General features: G+C 35.8%; 1 protein-coding gene across 1 annotated transcript; it reads right to left on the bottom strand.

The window, feature by feature from the left end:
- Window positions 1-16: 16 nt before the first annotated feature.
- LOC149775797 (SREBP regulating gene protein-like) lies at window positions 17-18,463 on the bottom strand. Its single transcript, XM_089944047.1, has 5 exons — window positions 18,335-18,463; window positions 15,726-15,888; window positions 14,675-14,826; window positions 9,457-9,570; window positions 17-153 (listed from the first exon to the last, which is right to left on the bottom strand). The coding sequence occupies exons 1-5, from the start codon at window positions 18,425-18,427 to the stop codon at window positions 64-66; spliced, it is 612 nt and encodes a 203-aa protein (XP_089800173.1). The 5' UTR covers window positions 18,428-18,463; the 3' UTR covers window positions 17-63.
- Between the last annotated feature and the right edge of the window lie 158 nt (window positions 18,464-18,621).

Genomic DNA, 18,621 nt, shown 5'->3' on the forward strand with positions numbered 1-18,621 from the left:
GAGTTTTGCTGACAAAAGTTTTGAAAAATAATCTGGTGACTAGTTCAGCAGTTCTTTTGATTTTCAGGACACAACCACTTGAAGATCAGGTGGGTTTTCCCCATAACAATACTTGGCTTTGGGATCCCTGTAGGAATTTTCATGTTGGACACTCTGTAAAATAAAAACAGATCTAGATTTGTTTAAATATATCCATCCACTTAAGTTTCAATAAGTCTCAGTTTAGAAAAGCAAAACAACAAAAAAAAGACTCCCTAAAAGGGACAATGCTGTAGTGGCCATAAGAATTTCACGAACAGAAGATAAATCCATTTTCTCCTTATAACTTCAGAGTATTTAAACCATGTGATATTTTTGAGAAAATAACAAGATTTTCAAATTAGCCACTGCTGCAGCCATACTGGAAGAAGATCAACACCATTTTCATTTTGGACCAACCATACATCATAGCAAATCTTTCTGTGAAAACCCCATACTGCTATGACCATCCCTTCCGGAGATGTACCAATAACAAGATTTTCAAGATGGATGCTGTGTCAGCCATTTTGGACTTCTGAGCAGCGCCATTTTCAATGAGGACAAACAAGGCATTATAAGAAGTCTTTTGGTGAAAACCCTTTGTCAACAAGACTTTGCCTTCAGGAGCAGTGACAAGATTTTCAAAGTGGCGATATTTTGTGGCCATTACTGGAGATCAAATCAAAGCCACTTTAATTTATGATTAACTAGACAAAGTCTTCTGTAAAAAAAATTGACAATATCATTCCATTCAAGAGAAACTGTAATAACTAAATTTTCAAGAAGGCCACTATGATGGTTATACTGGATGTCCAAGCAGCAACATTTCCATTTAGGACTATGTGTGTGTGTGAATTTATAAACTATAATTGATGGATTGAATTTTTGATTGGCTAATTCATCTCACGCTTTTGAGTAGATTGTTGAACCACATCCACTGGCGCCACATGGGTGGGCTACCAGGATGAAATGAGACACTGGGCTCCTGACTTGGTAGAGAACCTGCAAAATTATTTGGGAGCATTGGAAGGTGTAAGCATAGAGATGTACTAGCTTCATAATGAAAGAGTTCACTGCCCATATGGTCTAGTGCTCGATGAAGCTGGTTATTCAATCTCATATGAAACAAGTCCACCACTGGCCTTCTCCACAGCTGAAAATGTGACTCTGACTTGTGCAGAGACCATTACATGAGGACCAATTAGCAACACATGGTCAGGCTGTTTGACAGGATTTTGCTTTCGCCCAGGAATGTGACAGACTCCAAGAATGCCCATTAAGAAGTTCCAGACTTCCATGCAAAGATAAGGAATTCTAGCAAGACAGTGAGTTGGGGTTAGCAATATCGGAATCCCTAAATAATTCTAATGCACACATTGTTTTACCAGAACCACCCGGACCTTTAAGATAAACCATTTCATCTCGTGTGACAGGATAATTTGCAGATGGCGCGAATGACAGTTGTGATAATTTATCGTTGTGGTAATAAACTCAATGTGGTTTATAATCTGCAAATTCATAATAATTATGTATTTGTTCATTTTTATTTGACAATGACCCCAACAAACTGAGTTGGTGTTGCTGGTGTGCAACATCAAAATATTTTTAAAAGATCTATTTTTTTTATTTACATACATAAAATGAGTCAGTGGCATCTCTAACAGCGTCATTTGGTAATCAGTTAATCATCAATAACAGGTTTACTGATGATTATGCCAGCATCAGAGATCTCAAATGAATAAACTGAGGTGAATCGCCTTTGTAGTAGCTGATGATAGTACCAATTGCATTTCCAACTTGAAGATCTGCCCCCACTCTGAACACTAACACCCCTTTTTTCTGCCGTATCTGCGATTATAAAATTAAGTTCTACTTGGCCCATAGTTAACCCTATACAACGGCACTTGTATCTGATGAGGCTCCCTGGGTAAATTTGCCAAAAAAGTTTTGGCTCATATCTTTTGAAAATGATATAGCATCATCCTCTGGCAGCCAGACTTTTTATTTTGGCCTATATGAAATTATTGCCATGGTTCAATGTCAGTGATGTCAATATATTCTTACTAAGCATAAATCTCAACAGTACTATTGGAGCCCAACCAAGTTTATTTTTGCACAGCAGTCTATTAGATTTATCTCCATATCTGGTTTATTAAAATGATGACCAAAGCTATCAACATTAACTGGATGAATGTTTGCGACAAACTCAAATGATCCAATCTCTGCAAATCCAGTTAAATCCACTGCCGGAAGCAAACCATTTATTGCAACTCTGGTCATTTCATATGAAGGATAACCAAGTCATGAGAAATGCAGCTTAGATTCACCCACTTCAAGAAAACTAGTGGGCTACCATATCAACTGAAATTACATCAACAGATTATATTTTGTGTTCCAAAGTCTGCCATGAATAACTGAACATGATATATCCCTGTAAAGGTGTTTTGGGGTTGGTTGCCATGAATTATTTTGTCTGGCGACATGAGCAACCACAGACAAGATTGTAATACAATTATTCAGAAATTCATCTATGTACATTTGTGAATCGACGATGGTATATTTTAGTGCCACCTGTTTCATCTGATCATGGAGACATTCTTTGCAATAAAGTTTACCTGAAGGCATTACAAACTGATCAAACCAGGATCCAGTCTGATTCTGGATCACTCTGAAACAGCCAGAGTGATGCAGGATTGTGTTTACTAATATTTCAAATTTCCTCCAAAATATTATCATGGTAAAATCTAGTATTTTTTGTGTGCAGAAACTTTGTTACACTTGTGGTTCACACATCAGCACTGTAGTCAATTAGCACTACAGGGGTGCCATTACTACAATATTTGCTGGAATTGTGCAAAACCTCATCAGTTATGGTTTTTACTACTATCAGAAATTTTAATCTCTTTTCCAACACTACAACATCTTCTATAAGGGCTCCAATGTCGTTAACATGCTCTGTCCATTTGTTTATATTTATGATAGATTCATGATTCTGTTAATTCTTTTCCTCAACCGGGCAATCATAAAATGTTCCAAGACCCACTGAGCTACACAATTTAAGATACCAGTTCACATTGTTTGATGAGGATTAATATCGGGCTCGTGTATACAACAGCTGTTACAGGATATGATTCTTCATAATATGGCCTGTCAGTGCCCATCAGCATTCTCAGTGCAGAACCTTTATCTGCAATGACAATATGCAGGTCACATGATCATGATTGTTGAACAGGGTTGAATTTATACTGAATAATCTAAGTTGGGCCATCCCCACCATCATGTTTGACAATAAATTTAATTCTAAATAAATACCTTTTATCATCAGTTAAGCAATAAAAAAATCATCCCACCATGTTGGTCATTCATTGCAGCATCAATGAAAATACCATTGTGATCTATCTGGAACACTGACCAAACATGAGCTGTGCAATTGGATCTGCTTAAACTCTTCCTTGGCCATTCTGATATGTTCATATAATTGTATATCAAACGGTGGGCATTTTTTCTTACCATCTACTCTATCAAAATCAAACCTGGTTTAATCAAAGATACTCTTGCAAACTCTCGTAGTTTCTAACAATTTAATCTAATTTTACAAATTTTCCAGATCAATTTTTGATTTAACTCATTAACCCCTGAGACAAATAGCCAGGCATACTTGCAGAGAGATCACCTAGGGCAGTGTTAGCCTTACCAGTGCCTGTATCCCTGAGATTTGCTCAGAGCACTTGGCTTGCATATTTTTACAGAGGGAGCTACTTGCATTAAATTTGTTATTTTCTTGTTTAGGTTCCTTTAATTAAGCTGAAATTTGGCACAGCAGTTCTCAATAAAATTATGTACTAAATTTCATGCAACATGCAAATATAAAACTCCTGAATAACGATAAAAATAAATGATTTACTTACCAATTCGTTTCTCTTGCCATGAATAATCCATAAAATCCATTATGAATTCACACTGAATAATTAACACTATCAAGACATGAAATTATTTCTATTTTACATACACTAAAATTCAACTTGTCATCTCCCTTGCAAACTTAACCTAGTGTGAATACTCCGTCAAGAGTCTTCAAGTAAAAGTCTACTCCCAGTGGCAGATTCTTGTAATTTTCATCATTGCCTAATCTAAATATTTCACTAATTCTGCTGCTAATGAAGTCAAATCTTTTTCCATTGTTCAGCAATGTTCACTCTATGTAAGCTAAAATTGTATTAGTTAAACAGCCTGCATAATTAAGAACTGGTTTGAAATCAACCAATGGCTTGTGCCAATTTAACTCGTCATGCAGGATTCAGGCAAAGACAAATCCTGGCACTCCGACTCAGCACCGGGGATATAAGCTAGGTAAACTGTGCAATGTTATCGTGGTACTCGGGAGATGAGGAAGGTAAAGTATGACAAGTTAATGAGTTAACAATGGCTGGTCTAAAAAAAAGTGAGATTATAATACTGTTCTCACAATTGTTCTGCTACAGTCCACCTACATATTATATAATTAAGGTAAGTTTTGAGCATTATTCTGGAATATTATACACTAATGTCACAAGCAAAAATTACTTGTAAGTGGCTTAAGATTGGATCAACAACCCCATGTGGGAAAAAAATGTTGTAATGAATACTGTGGATTTCATTTAGCAAGTCCAATGAGGAAATTAAGGGCCAAAACCATACATGAAATGCAGAATGGGAGTGAGGAAAATGTCAAAATTTTGTTTTCATTGTGGGGCAAAAAAATATAGAGCACTAAAATGATACTATGATAAAAGTCATCATGAGGAAGACAAGGCTAAAATAAAAGATCCTAAAGATTATCTCAATAAAAAATCACAGATTTTTTCGCGAGAAAATCTATGATTAGAAACCAATCTTGTCAACTGGAGAAAACATATCTAGATGTATATATGTGTGTGTGTGTGTGTGTGTGTATATATATATATATATATATATATATATATGTGTGTGTGTGTGTGGAGCAAGTGTATACTGATGAATTCTTGGTTTATTATGATGCAAATCATGCTGGTGTGATTAGACATTGTCAACTGTGGTGACCTGTCAGCACTGTCATTATTACCAGTTACCTCATGATCGGTGTGTGAGCACCAAGCATTCCGAAGACCAAATACTGTTTTCATATATTTGTTTATGAATATTTTAACAGATTGATCAGTAATGGTATTGTTGTTGACCATATTAATTCTAATAAACTTGATAATCATTTAGAAAATTTTGAGGCTATTACACAGCAAAAATAACAAATATGGGGGAGGCACTGGCAGGTACCAAAAAAATGCACAATCAATTTGCTCTGGAAATTTACAGTTAGATGAAACAGAAACTTTTTGATCAATACCAGCTGCTGGAAAATATTTTGACATTCATCTGATTTCACTACAGAGTGTAGCTGTTGGTATAACTAATTCAGCTCTATCAAAGCAGTATAATAAAAAAAAAAAAAGATTTCAGTATACATAGTAATGTATTGTATTTTTTTACCCACCAGAACCTTTGGTGAGGAAATGATTTGCATTCCACTAACCTACTCCCAGCTAAAGATGACACATTTTTTTTTAGCAGGGTACATTCACTTGACTGAACCATAATTGAAATGCTGCTGTCCATTAAACACAAGGAAATGACAAGCCTTATCAAAGGGATAAGATTATAATATTTTTTAGTGTGGTCCTAACAAGCATACATGATATAAAATCCATATGGGAAGATTTCAATAAACCTGTTTGGGAACACTCTGTGATTCATATGGTGGAAAAGCAATAATCAGTCTCACCTGTTTGGGTGGGGGTAGTAGCTAGTGTTACTGATTTGTTGTAAACAACACTCTGGCATCTTTGTACATCAATTTTCCAATATATTTCTACAGCAATCTCATACTGTAGAGGTTAATGCAGTCAGAAGTTTGTTCAACGACTGCTGGTCACCAAGCAAAATTTGTTCAGGTTCGAAACACATGACAGACAATTTGTCAGCTTTTGTAAACAAATTATTATAATTGGGGAGACAACTGTGATCAGCTGAGAAGATGCTGAAATATCACTCAATGGGTACTTGTAGCAAACATAGCTTTACCCAAGTGAAACTTGCTTGCTTGAAACCCACCCACATCCAACCCTCAAGGGTGGTGGTTTTGCACCCATGGGTTCACTTTTGGGTGGGTGTGCCTGATTAAAAACTAACAATTATAACAATAAATAAAACAATTACCTATGAAATAGAATCTCCTTTTGCTATTAATTATATTATTTTGTACCACAAGAATGCATCTGGACATTAATTCTGTTGTGCTTCAGTGAAATGGTTGGCAATTTCATTTTGCCAACCAACCTTACATACAAGGCTCAGACTGGTTTTTGGCAACAAAGAAATCAACATTTTTCCATGGTCCAGGCTGTAGAGACCCCTGCTGCTCAACAAATAATTAATTTCCCTAAATTACAAAGTGAACATACAGTATTATGAATTAAATCCCAAATAGTCCAAACATTCTATCACCAGTCCTAATTAATCAAGTTCTGATTAGATTCTAGTGGTGTTCAAATTAAAATCCAGCAATGAAGGGTCAATGTACCTGTAGTCTTGAATGTACTAATGCACCAGTGCCCTGAAGTGTGATGATATACTAACAATCTTCCAATTAATCACAATAATATAGTCCAAGATATCCTTGTTAGAATTCACTATAATTCCAAATTAATGTTTCTGTCTAAGAAGACTGCTCCGGTGGCCTAGTGGTTAGAGCATCCACCTCAGATGTGGGAGGTCGCGGGTTCAAACCCTGGCCAAGTCATACCAGAGTCTTATAAAAATAGTACTAACAGCTGCCTCACTAGGCGCTCAGCATTAAAAGGTTAGTATTACGACTTACTTAACAGGATAGACATATAAGCCCCAATGCACATAACAGTAGGGAGTAAAAGCAAGATGAGAAATATTCACAAAGTGATTGACACAACAGTCATTGATCTAAACAATACCTTCATATGAAGCAAAAATTCACTACAGATAATGTGCCAGTGACCACTTAAGGCAGGTAAAAGCATTATTTGGTCAGGAAACACTATGCCATGGAAGGGATGGAAGGCAGGTGACCATTCCATACAGGACATTAATATATGATATTTGCTGGAGGAGTTTGATAACAGCCCAAATTCAAAATGGCTTCCCCAAGTTTCAAGCTAAGCAAAATCTTTGTACAGCTTACATATACAAAACAAACAATTACCACAAAATCTAAGAAATATTCTGGACTTCTGCATGTTAGATGCACAACAGGCAATATATAAAATGAGATAACAATATATTTAGTTGTGCACCAGTAATAATTGAGTCAGTTATAGTGTTCATCACAAAGAATAAAACCAAAAAGCTTATATATATATCTATATACACAAACACACACATACCACTTTATTGGCATACAAATGATGTGCCATTTATACAGCCAGTATTCTCCCTTACATCTCTTTCATATCTCCATGCCATTGAGGACAGGGTCCTGTTTCATAACTCGGAAACTTTTCACAGCCTCACCCATAAAGTACATTGCACTTACATGGCATTACAATGGTAATTAATCTATGCTATCAACATAGATTGCTGGATCTGTCCTTACAAATAAACTATCCCTCCCTGAGGCCCTGCCCCTATCATCATAATTTGGAAACCGCTAAGACTAAGGGAGATGCTGTGGATCAATGGTTAAGGGACTAGACTCATGACCAGAAGGTTGTAAGTTTGATTCAAAACATCTGATCAGATTGGATCCTCATTACTGGTCACAAGTTCAGCCAAACAGGTACAAGATTAACATGGCCACTTCATTAATATGTATGGATGTCTCTAACAATCAAACTTAGCAGAGGCCTTGATGTAAGCTTAGATTAAATATGATTATAATCTGCTATGAAATGAAGCCTCTCGACTGTTCACAACAAGTGCTGATGGACAGATGGATGATGTATGATGCACGCCAGATGAAAGGTCATACCATAAGCTCACCTATGTCCCGGTGAGCTAAAAGTATGAAAATTCAATTTTGTGTCAAATCTGTTTGATATTTAACCTTAAACAAGATCTGATTTAAAATCCATTAGGTACTTTAAAATGAACAAATTCAAAAATAAATTAATTACATAACAGGATTGTTGAATAGACATACTGTCCCCCATGCACATAATATAACAGAGATACAAATATATTCAGATCTAACTGAGGAATAGCTACAGTAAAGACCAGAAATGCATGATATTACCATTATACCAATTTCCTGCAGTATTTTTTTCTTATAGCACATACCACAATACATTTTCACTGTACCGGTACTTTGGTCGATTTCATGAGTAATGAATGTATTGAAATTCTTAAGTAATCTGGTTATGAATTTAATGTTTTCATTTTTCATTAAAAAATAATTCAGTTATTATATTTTGTACAAAACAGTTGAAGTTGTCACAAATTGATTTTGAACATTACAAGTATATTTATACTCATTTAATCACATGCCTGATACATGTCACATATGCTAACATGGTTACCAAATGTGAAAGATATTCGGGTCAAATACAACTTTTGGAGAAATTTTGGACTAAAAATAAAATGTCATATTTTTAGTTACTTTAACTAGCATATGCTAAAGTGTTAAATGCATGTAATCCTTTGTAAGGCCACAAATAATTCAAAGATTTGCAGGACAGCATTTACTTACATAATTTATCAAGTCCACTAATAAATATTTTATTGTTTGTTAAGTAAGTGTGTTTTATGATTACTGGCCCTCTCTGATACACATCTTGCCTGGCTATCAGCTTTCAAAGTTTCCCTGCCTATTATATCAATAGTGTACAGTAGGTGTTAGCTTTGTGTGTCTATTTTTATCAACAATCTGTCTGCATGATGACATTCACAGGGTGTCAGCTATAGTGTAAGCCAAGTTTAGTTATAATTTTTTAGATTACAGCTTATTCAACAATTAACACACACATAGGAAATTCATATATTATATGGTACTGACCACTCATTCTGTTTTTGGAGATGGGGTGGCAAGGGGTGGGTGTCAGCTGATATTTTGTTTTCAGCCAAGATATATTATTTTATTTTATCTCAATATTATTATTATTATATTTATTATTATTATTATTATTATTATTATTATTATTATTATTATTATTATTCAGATAATATAATGGATATAATATAGTTTTATTTTGCCATAAATCACAGCAAGATATTTTCCCAGCAACTGATTGATTGATGAAAATTTAACAAAAAATATCAGACCCCTGCTAAGAACATATGTTGTTGGGCCCTAATATAACTGTGGCATACTATGGAACATATTGCAGTATGTTCAGAAATACCCTGGTATACCACAGTACAAACTTTCTTGTGGTAACCAGCTCAGGTAAGTACACCTACCTGCGATGAAGTCCTGCATTTGACTAAGCAAAGTTCAAATTGATCGGATACAGAAACATACAGCTTGTTGTATGAAATTCTCGCTTCCTGAAGTATCTTCTGTAACACTGGTTTCTGTTGGGTCAAAACAAAGTGACACTTATAATCAAAAACAAAAAACAAAAGTGATAATAATAACCAAAGAGATATCTCCTTTTATGAATACACAAGAAATATGTTTTATGAAACACATGGCATGTTCCCAGGACTACTTGATGATATATCGAAGGGCATAGCCACATGACCCCATGGGTCCAAAGTCTAAGACAAAACCCATCATAAAGGCAAGAATCCTACTGGAACCAGGGAAATAAATAATATTTACAGATACACTGGATATTGGATGCAGAACTACTGAAGCAAACAAATTATGGACCCAATGGACCCATTCGATAATGTGGCCTATGATTGGGAGTGGTGCAATGTTTCACATATGTACCGGTAATGGTGTTATATTCCCAATATTCTTCAAACTAGGCAAGACTTCATCAAAAAGTGCCCTGCCTCTTACCTTATGGGTCCTAACCAGGGACATAACATGGGAGCCAGTCATGGTTTAGAGAGAAAGGGGAGATATCAGATCATATAAAAACCCAAAAAAAAGTCACTTAGATGAGAGGTTATTAAAACATTATAAGAAAAAAATCAAATCATGTCCTCTTTCTTTACCCCATGGACACATCTAGGGACAGAACCAAGAGGATAACAGAAGTATAGGGCCTGATATAGGATAGGCAGAAGCAGAATTCACACCAGTGTCAACCAACTTTTGTCAAAAATCAACAGATCGCATATTATATTTTCAAGTTCTATCATTATTGCTTTAATGAAAACCCTTTATAAATATGTGGGGGGGGGTCATTTTAATTATATAATACTTATCTACTACTACTGCATAGCTTTCCCTTCCTAGAACTTCTAGTTCCCAGTCCAAGCTAATTACTCCTTCACCCCATTAGTCAGCATCAATGCTGAATCTTGGGAAGATCTCATGCAATCTCACCCATACTTGAGCTACTGACTTTTAACTGAGGAGAATTGCAGAGGCAGTACATAAGCACAAGCAGCATAAATCTCAGAACTCAATCATGTTCTCTACTGATTATGTAACTCCGAGCGGAATGTCCTGTCCAGTGAGCCAAAGACAGTTAGGGCACAAACTGGCCTGTGTGTGATTTGGATTTTTAAGATAGCTTTAACAATTTTTCAGTCATACTGCTACTGTGTCTGCAGTGTGGCAGTTTATAGTGATGTCCAGCCTAGCACTGAGGCATCTTGCCACACACATGAAGCATGATGTCCCACCCAGTCATGTTATCCTGACACCAGGCTGACCAGCCGTAACACTAACCTCATAATGCTGAGTGCCTAGTGAGGCAGCTGTTGGTACCAGTTTTATAAGTCTTTGGTATGACTCGGCAGGGGTTGAAACCTGTGACCTCCCACATCCAAGGAGGACACTCTAATCACTAGGCCACCGGAGCTGTCTCCTGAACAGCCTCTAACATATTCACAGACACCAGACCTGCTAATGATGTCATGGTCATCTTTGAACTCAAAGAAAGCACAACAACAAAGCAAACTAAACATCAAAGATGTTCCTCGTTTGATTTGGACTGAGAATACAGGACATTAGAGTGAGGTGGGAGAAGGAAATCTTTATTTAGTAGTAAGCAAGTATTACATAATAAAAACTAGTTTTAGACACCAAACAACTACATTTTAATAACATTAATACATTACCTGTTACTATTTCTTTGCTGAATTTATAAGGCTGGATGGAGGCTGATGACCTTAACAAAACTGATAAAGAAAACAACTGCACTTACCCTTACGGTAGGAGCATTCACTACTATAGGCTGGTGGATGACTGGACCACATGCTGTGATGTAGCTAAAAGATCATCCAAAGAGGCCCAAAATATAGCAACAGCTCTAACTTCATGTGCTTTATTTTGCATGAAAGAAAGATAATCCTGAGAAGACTGATAAGCTTTGGTAAAAAGTGAAGACAGCCCACCAAGATGTGATGGCTGCCAAAATATTATGAATATCAAGAGGTAGGAAGAAATAATACTGACCCTTCCTTCTCCCTTCAGGAAGCCAAATAAAACCTCACAGCTCTAACTGGCCAAAGAATCTTATCCGGATCATCCCAAGTACAGATATGGCTGAGACTGTGGATCTCAACAGGAAGTGGAGCTACTGAAGGTGGTAGCTGATTCTTAGTCAGAAACTCTGATTGGCAAGGCAGAAAAACCATACCACAGTTACCATTCAGAATTCAATGGAAAGTGTGTGTGTGTGTGATTTTGATTTTTAAAGTAGCTTTAACAATTTTTCAGTCATATTGCTACGATATCTGTAGTGTAACAGTTTATATTGATGTCTACCACTGGGGCATCATGCTGCAGACATGTAGCACGATGCCCCACCCAGTCGCATTATCCTGACACCTGGCTGACCAGTCCTAACACTAACCTCTTAATGCTGAGCACCAAGCGAGGCAGCTGTTAGTACAATTTTTGTAAGTCTATGGTATGACTCGGCTAAGGATCAAACACACGACCTCCTTCATGCGAGGCAGATGCTCTAACCACTAGGTCACTGGAAAGAGGTAAAGGCAAGCTGATGGGGTATTGGCTAGAAGATCCAATATGATGAACAGGATTTGGTTGATCATGTCCTGAGGAACATAAATCTTTACACGGCTGGTGTGGAATTTCATCATCACATATACAAGGTCCTGAGAATGGAAGAGAACTGACTTCTCTACACTGGGGATAAGATCAAAATGAGTTGTCATCGGCCAACATTGGGACAGATCCTTCAAAAGAGAATTCCTAAGGAAACAAAGACTCTGCCAGTTGGCAAAATACTGGGAAACAGGGGTCCTTAAAGACCTCAAGCCTGCAACTACTTCCATCAGTCAGGTAAAAGTTCTGGGGGCATAGGTCAGGCTAAACAAAAGAACTCGAAACTGATCTTTCTCTATGTAAAGAAAAGATTGGAGGTATTTTCTGTGTGGCAGAAAGATGGGAATGTGAAGGTACACATCCTGAATATAAATGGAGCCTGCCCAGTTCCTCTGTGGTATCTAATGTACATACAGTGTGACTTTTCATTTTCTCTTCTTTTTTTCTTCATTTTCCACAAATACTGCATTAACAGAGTTAAGTATTAACACTATTTATGATACCATGGTCTTTTATTGTCTGTGAATGTGAGATAAAATTTGCTGATTTTATTTTTATTTTGGCATTTCTAAATCAATGATGTTATGCTCTTTTTTTTACCATGATACTGCACTTAATACAAGTTTGCATGCAGATGAAAAAATAAAATTTTGGAGGCTACCATAGTTCAGCAACAGGTAAGTACCATGTGATGACTGGGCTACCACCATTACACAATTACACTGCTGCAATCATCTGCTGAAGGCAATCCAACCACTACATGCTCATCATTGACAAGATCATATAACAAGAGTCCCTTGATGGGACTGATTCTACAGACCAACAAGAGTCCCTTGATGGGACTGATTCTACAGACCAACAAGAATTTCCAGGGATTAACCATGGAGTGTTGAAATCATCTCTGTTATTTTTCAGCAATAACAAGGTTTTCAAATTAGCCACTGTGGCACCTGTATTGGATGTAAGATCTACTCCATTTTAATTTAGAACAAACTAGACATTATTAGAAGTCACTTGATGAAAACACCATGTAAATATGACTATCCATCGAGGATATGTAGAGATAAGATTTTCAAGATGGTCACCATGGTGGACACATTGGATATCAGACTAGCATTGTTTCATTTAGGCCCAACCAGACACCATAAGAAGACTTTTCATGAACACCCCATGCTTATAAGACTATCCATTTAAAATGAGTAGCAATAACAATATTGTCAGGATGTATGTGATGGTGGCACCATTGGATGCATCACGTTCATTTAGTTCCAACTAGACACCATTAGAAGTCTTCTCGTGAAAAACCCATGCAGATAAGGCTTTACATTTTGGATAAGTAGTGATATGAAGATTTTAAGATGGTTGATAATTAGGACCTACTAGACATCATAAGTCTTCTCATGAAAACCTGATTCTGCTATGAATTTCCATTGAGGAGCAGAAAAAAAAAAGGAAAAAATGTCAGGACCACTGCATTGGTGACCATAATAGATGTCAGATTAGCCTCTAGAAGTCTTGCCAGAAACCCAATATCAATATCACCATCCATCAAGGAGGTGTAGTGATAAGATTTTCCAGATGACCACTTTGGTGGCCATATTTGATATTCGATCAGCACCATTTTCCATTAGGATGAACTAGACATCATAAGCTTGTGAAAACCCCTTGTTATTATGACATTCCATTCAGAAGGAATAGTAAGAGCTAACATGGTGGCCATATCAAGATGTAAGATCAACACCATCATCTTCTGGAGAAAATCCCATAGTAACATGACTTTCCATCAGGAAGAGTAGTTAAAACAAGATTTTACAAATGCTGCAGTGGTGACAAGTCTGCACCAATTTTATTTAGGAACAAGTAGAAATCTTCTAGTGAAAGCCTCAAGCAGATAGGACTTTCTGTCCACCAGGTACAATAACAAGATAGCCATGCTGGTAGTCATATTGACTGTCTTGGCAGCACCTGTTTCATTTAAGATCAACTGTACATTATAATAAGTTTTCTGGTGAGAAACTCTGTAAATCTGCTGAAAATCATGATAATCACCATGCCAGGTCTGTGGTGGACAAAGTGAGGATGGACTAATGTCCACAACAATGTAAAAGTTGTTCTGAAAAAATGATGTATGATAAGTGCAAATACCTGCATAACTATAATAAGATCATGTATTTTTCTATACGAAAATTCAAATAACAAGAAAATAACTTTGCTTTTTTATGGACTGACAGTGCATGAAAAATTTGAAAATGTACAGAAATATAATAATTCCGGATCTATTTACAAACAATACAGTAATCCCATAACTATTTATACACAATTTAGTAATTCCAGATCTATTTACAAATTCAGTAATTCTATATCTATTTATACGCAATTTAGTAATTCCATATCTATTTACAGATAATACAGTAATTCAAAACCTATTTATGGACAACACAGTAATAACAGACCTATTTACATGCTAGAATGGTATCAACCTACCTTTTCTGGCTGCAAACAGCAGGAAACACAAAGTTCATAGATGGAACAACAGGCGTTTTGTTGACAAGTTGAACAGTTATATTTAGAAGTAGCTGGTGTCTTTGTTTCACAGCAATTAGTCACTGCTAAATGTTCTCTGGCACAAACATAACCTACAAATAAAACACTACCATAATCAAAATGCAGTAATTTGCTTAATTGTTTATAAAGGGCTCTAAATTAAGGCATCAATTACTGTCCCTGTGAGAAACCTTTGACAGGTCAAATATTGTCTTGCCTTTTATGGAAAAAATGCAAGATGTGGTCAGCACAATGTTGTCTGGCATCATCATCTAATCAGCATGAACTCAAGGCCTATAACTCCTAAAAAGACAAGACACTGTTCTTCACAACCCTTGTTTATTTATTTACTTATTTATCTTTATTTATTCATTCATTTATTTCATATTAATTTTTTTCCTAATTAAATGTTGAAATGGAATCCAGAGGATTACGTGAAAAAAAATATATAACATCAGCCACTGACATATTGCAAGAAATTTTCCAAGGTTATTAATAATAAAAAAAATACAAACCCACAGGTCTACGTCCCAGATCAAAAATTGGCATCCAGATATGCATAGTTAAGCGTTTCTGAGATCTCTGAAACCCATCATGAAATTAAAAATGTGTGAATTAAACATAAATATCCACCAATGTAACTATGATGAAAAAAAGGCAACTACTGCTAAATCAGGACCTTACAGCCAGGTGAGCTAATTGTTCTGAACAACCACAGGTTATAACTAACAGAGTGATAAAAGATGGAATAAATAAACAATTGAGACCTATGCAATCAGTGTTTTTCCAGGATGCAAGCCTTAGTCGGTTGAGTTATGACAAGATGATATCTAACACTTTCCTTCTGAAAATAATTGATCCCAGGCCAGTTTCAACTAACTTTTGAGAAATACCTGTTGTAAAACCAGCTGGAACTGTCCAAATTTTATTGTATGGATAACAATATACCCGTCAATTTACTCTGTATTATAATAAGCAGAATGCTACTTGCCTCTCTCATCCACAATAATAGTCTTCCCTTGAACAGAATTTCTGCATTGTAAGAGGGCTGTATTGTTACCTTCAGCTAGATCTGGGACCATTGGCTGCCATTGAAAGGTTTGGCGAAGAAGTGAATGTTTGATGGTATATTCATCTCTAAGGAGTGTTTTATTCTGGGAAAAAAAAAGGATTCCATGATTATATTTTTTACAATCTGCTTCTAAGTAGTGACTCAAAAGTGTATTTGTAATTTTAAAGAATTGTAAAATTCACAAAAATTCCACATAATTACATACAGTTAATTCATAATGATGCATTATATTCATGTGGATTACAGTATCTAAATATATACCAACATCAATATCAACAGAATGGAAAATAATGATTTTATAAATAATAAATTCTTCATATTGCACTGTCTCTGTACTTACTCATCAATGGTGCTTCTAAATGTTAGGATTGATCACGAGGTTCCCTGTCAATGCCTTTTATATGGGACAAATATTTCTGAATAGACATATTCATACATTTAATGACTTGAGATAGGAGTTAAATCCTTTACATTCAAGATTGGCATTACTAAAGTAAAAACCTAGTCTCATTCAACTAGATTATTGCATGAATGAGAGATCTATGCCAATAAAACCTCTGGTTAAGGTCAGTACTATTGATTTTTAGGTGTTGCTTACTTCTTCATTTTTCCATGTATTTTCTCATTTGTAAAAGCATACACAATTAATATCATATAGTACATGCAGGGTTCATGTGACTTGGGCTTCATTTTTCAACTTCCCAACTTTGCTTTTTTTGACTGGCCATGGCAATGATAAATTTGCTCTCAACTTAACCAAATCAAAGAAACAAATTCTGCATTAATTTACTAAGTGTGCAGTTGGCAGTTGAAAAGAGATAACATGAGGCATTATTTGGGCATTTAACATGTGACAGCTATATTGGATATCTGGGCAGCACCAGTTTCATTTAGGACCATGTTGATATGACTCTGTTCAGGAGACGTAGTGATCATAAGAGATTAAAGATGGCTGCCATGGCAACCATATAGGATGTCTGAGCAGGACTATTTTCATTTAGGACCAACTAAAAATGTGTGTATAAAGTTTCATAGCAATTTATCTACATTAATAGACAATTAAATAGTCAAGCATGACACAGCCACATTTCACAATGATGCCTGACTAGGGTGCTGAATTTAACAAATTTGTGAATGCCGCTTTTGAACTCACACAGAAAAGAATGCTAGGTGATTACATCATTTTGTCACATGATTGATGCCGTCATTGCCTGGAAACATCTTTACTAATTTGCATATGCATTTGCACAAATAAAAACAAAGAGCACAGCAAATAATTAGCATATCTTTGTTGTAAACAGCAGGGCATATATCTATGGTCAGACTTACCCTACATCAGAATATAACCATGTTACCCAAGAAGATATGATATATATATATAAATATCTCCAACATCAACATTAAATTCATACAGTCAGTATGAAACCTAGGTGTTACTCTGGACAGTACTCTCACATTGCACCAACATGTCATGAATATATGCAAGGCTGCATATCTTGAGCTGAGATGCATCAGCTCCATTCGCAAATATCTTTCAGTTGATGCCACTAAAACACTTGTGTGTTCATTAGTACTTTCAAGACTGGGCTATTGTAACTCAATTCTGTCTGGTTCATCTCAATATCTACTCCAGAAACTTCAGAAAGTTCAAAACACAGCTGCTCGGATCATACTTAGAGTACCATGATCAGAGTACAAATCCCCACTGCTCTGTACCCTACACTGGCTATCCATTTGATCCAGAATCAAACACAAAATCTGTTCTCTGTGCTACATTTAACTGTTGGACTCCAGTCCAACATACCTATCCGACCTCACCCATGTGTACACACCAGCAAGATACTTACGCTCCTCTTCTGACAATCGTATACTCATTATTCCCACTATGAAAACAAAGTCATATAGATAACGTTCTGTTGCATACCAGGGCCCAGCAACGTGGAATGAATAGCCCAGTGAACTTAGATACAAAGACACAGTGCTCTTAAAACTCACTTATTTCGACTGCAAGAACAAACTTAAAGACCTAATGTTTCCTACCTTATATATTTTCAGCAAGTTTTTTATGTTTTCTAATTTCATGGTGTTTGGTTTTTTTTGTAATCATTATGTTTTTTATGTTCTAGGTGTTGTCTAATGTTGTCTAATGTTGTAAAGCGCTTAGAGCTTCTAAACATTAGGCGCTATACAAACTCCTTATGATATATATATATATATATATATATATATATATATATATATATATATATATATATATATATATATAGGTCTCCTTATCCTTATTTTATTAAAGCAACACCAGTTTTTATCGAGTATTGCGTCAAGTGCTTTCGTGCAAAATTGTAAAACCTTACTATCCGTAGGTTACTTTTATTCATACATAAAATGTAAATCCTCGGAAATATGTGATCATCGAAAACAAGTTACAAAAGTTGGGGGGGGGGCAGATTGCTGAACTTGAAAACAATAAATATAGAACAGTCTGGGGTAGCTATACTGAAACTACCAAGTTTCTCATTCATCAATACCTTTGAAAGTGTTATGGAAACAAAGTAAATTATGGATCCAAGGAAAATTACTGCCAGTACCCAACGTCTTCTGAGGACTCGGATACTAAACATTGGTATTTTGGTAACCTACGCATAGTTATGTTCCATAGCATAGGATTAGTTTCGTATTAACCTGATGATTTTTGATTACATCAGAAAAATAAATTTTTCTTTCTTTTATGAAAAATTTATCAAATCATTAATACGATACAAATGGGAGTTATTTGGAGACTTACTAAACTAGGATTAATTTGCGGCTCCGTATG

The sequence above is a fragment of the Sinohyriopsis cumingii genome, chromosome 19 (genome assembly GCF_028554795.1).
Source record: "Sinohyriopsis cumingii isolate HCF-2022 chromosome 19, ASM2855479v2, whole genome shotgun sequence".
Lineage (NCBI taxonomy): Eukaryota > Metazoa > Mollusca > Bivalvia > Unionida > Unionidae > Sinohyriopsis > Sinohyriopsis cumingii.

Excerpts from the sequence above, each read along its gene's own strand:
- LOC149775797 (XM_089944047.1), bottom strand. The coding sequence starts at position 18,427 with ATGTTTAGTATCCGAGTCCTCAGAAGACGTTGGGTACTGGCAGTAATT. Across the intron at positions 15,889-18,334 it reads TTTCCATAACACTTTCAAAG|AATAAAACACTCCTTAGAGA; the intron begins GTATTGATGAAT and ends TTTTTTTCCCAG. Across the intron at positions 14,827-15,725 it reads TATTATTGTGGATGAGAGAG|GTTATGTTTGTGCCAGAGAA; the intron begins GCAAGTAGCATT and ends TTTTATTTGTAG.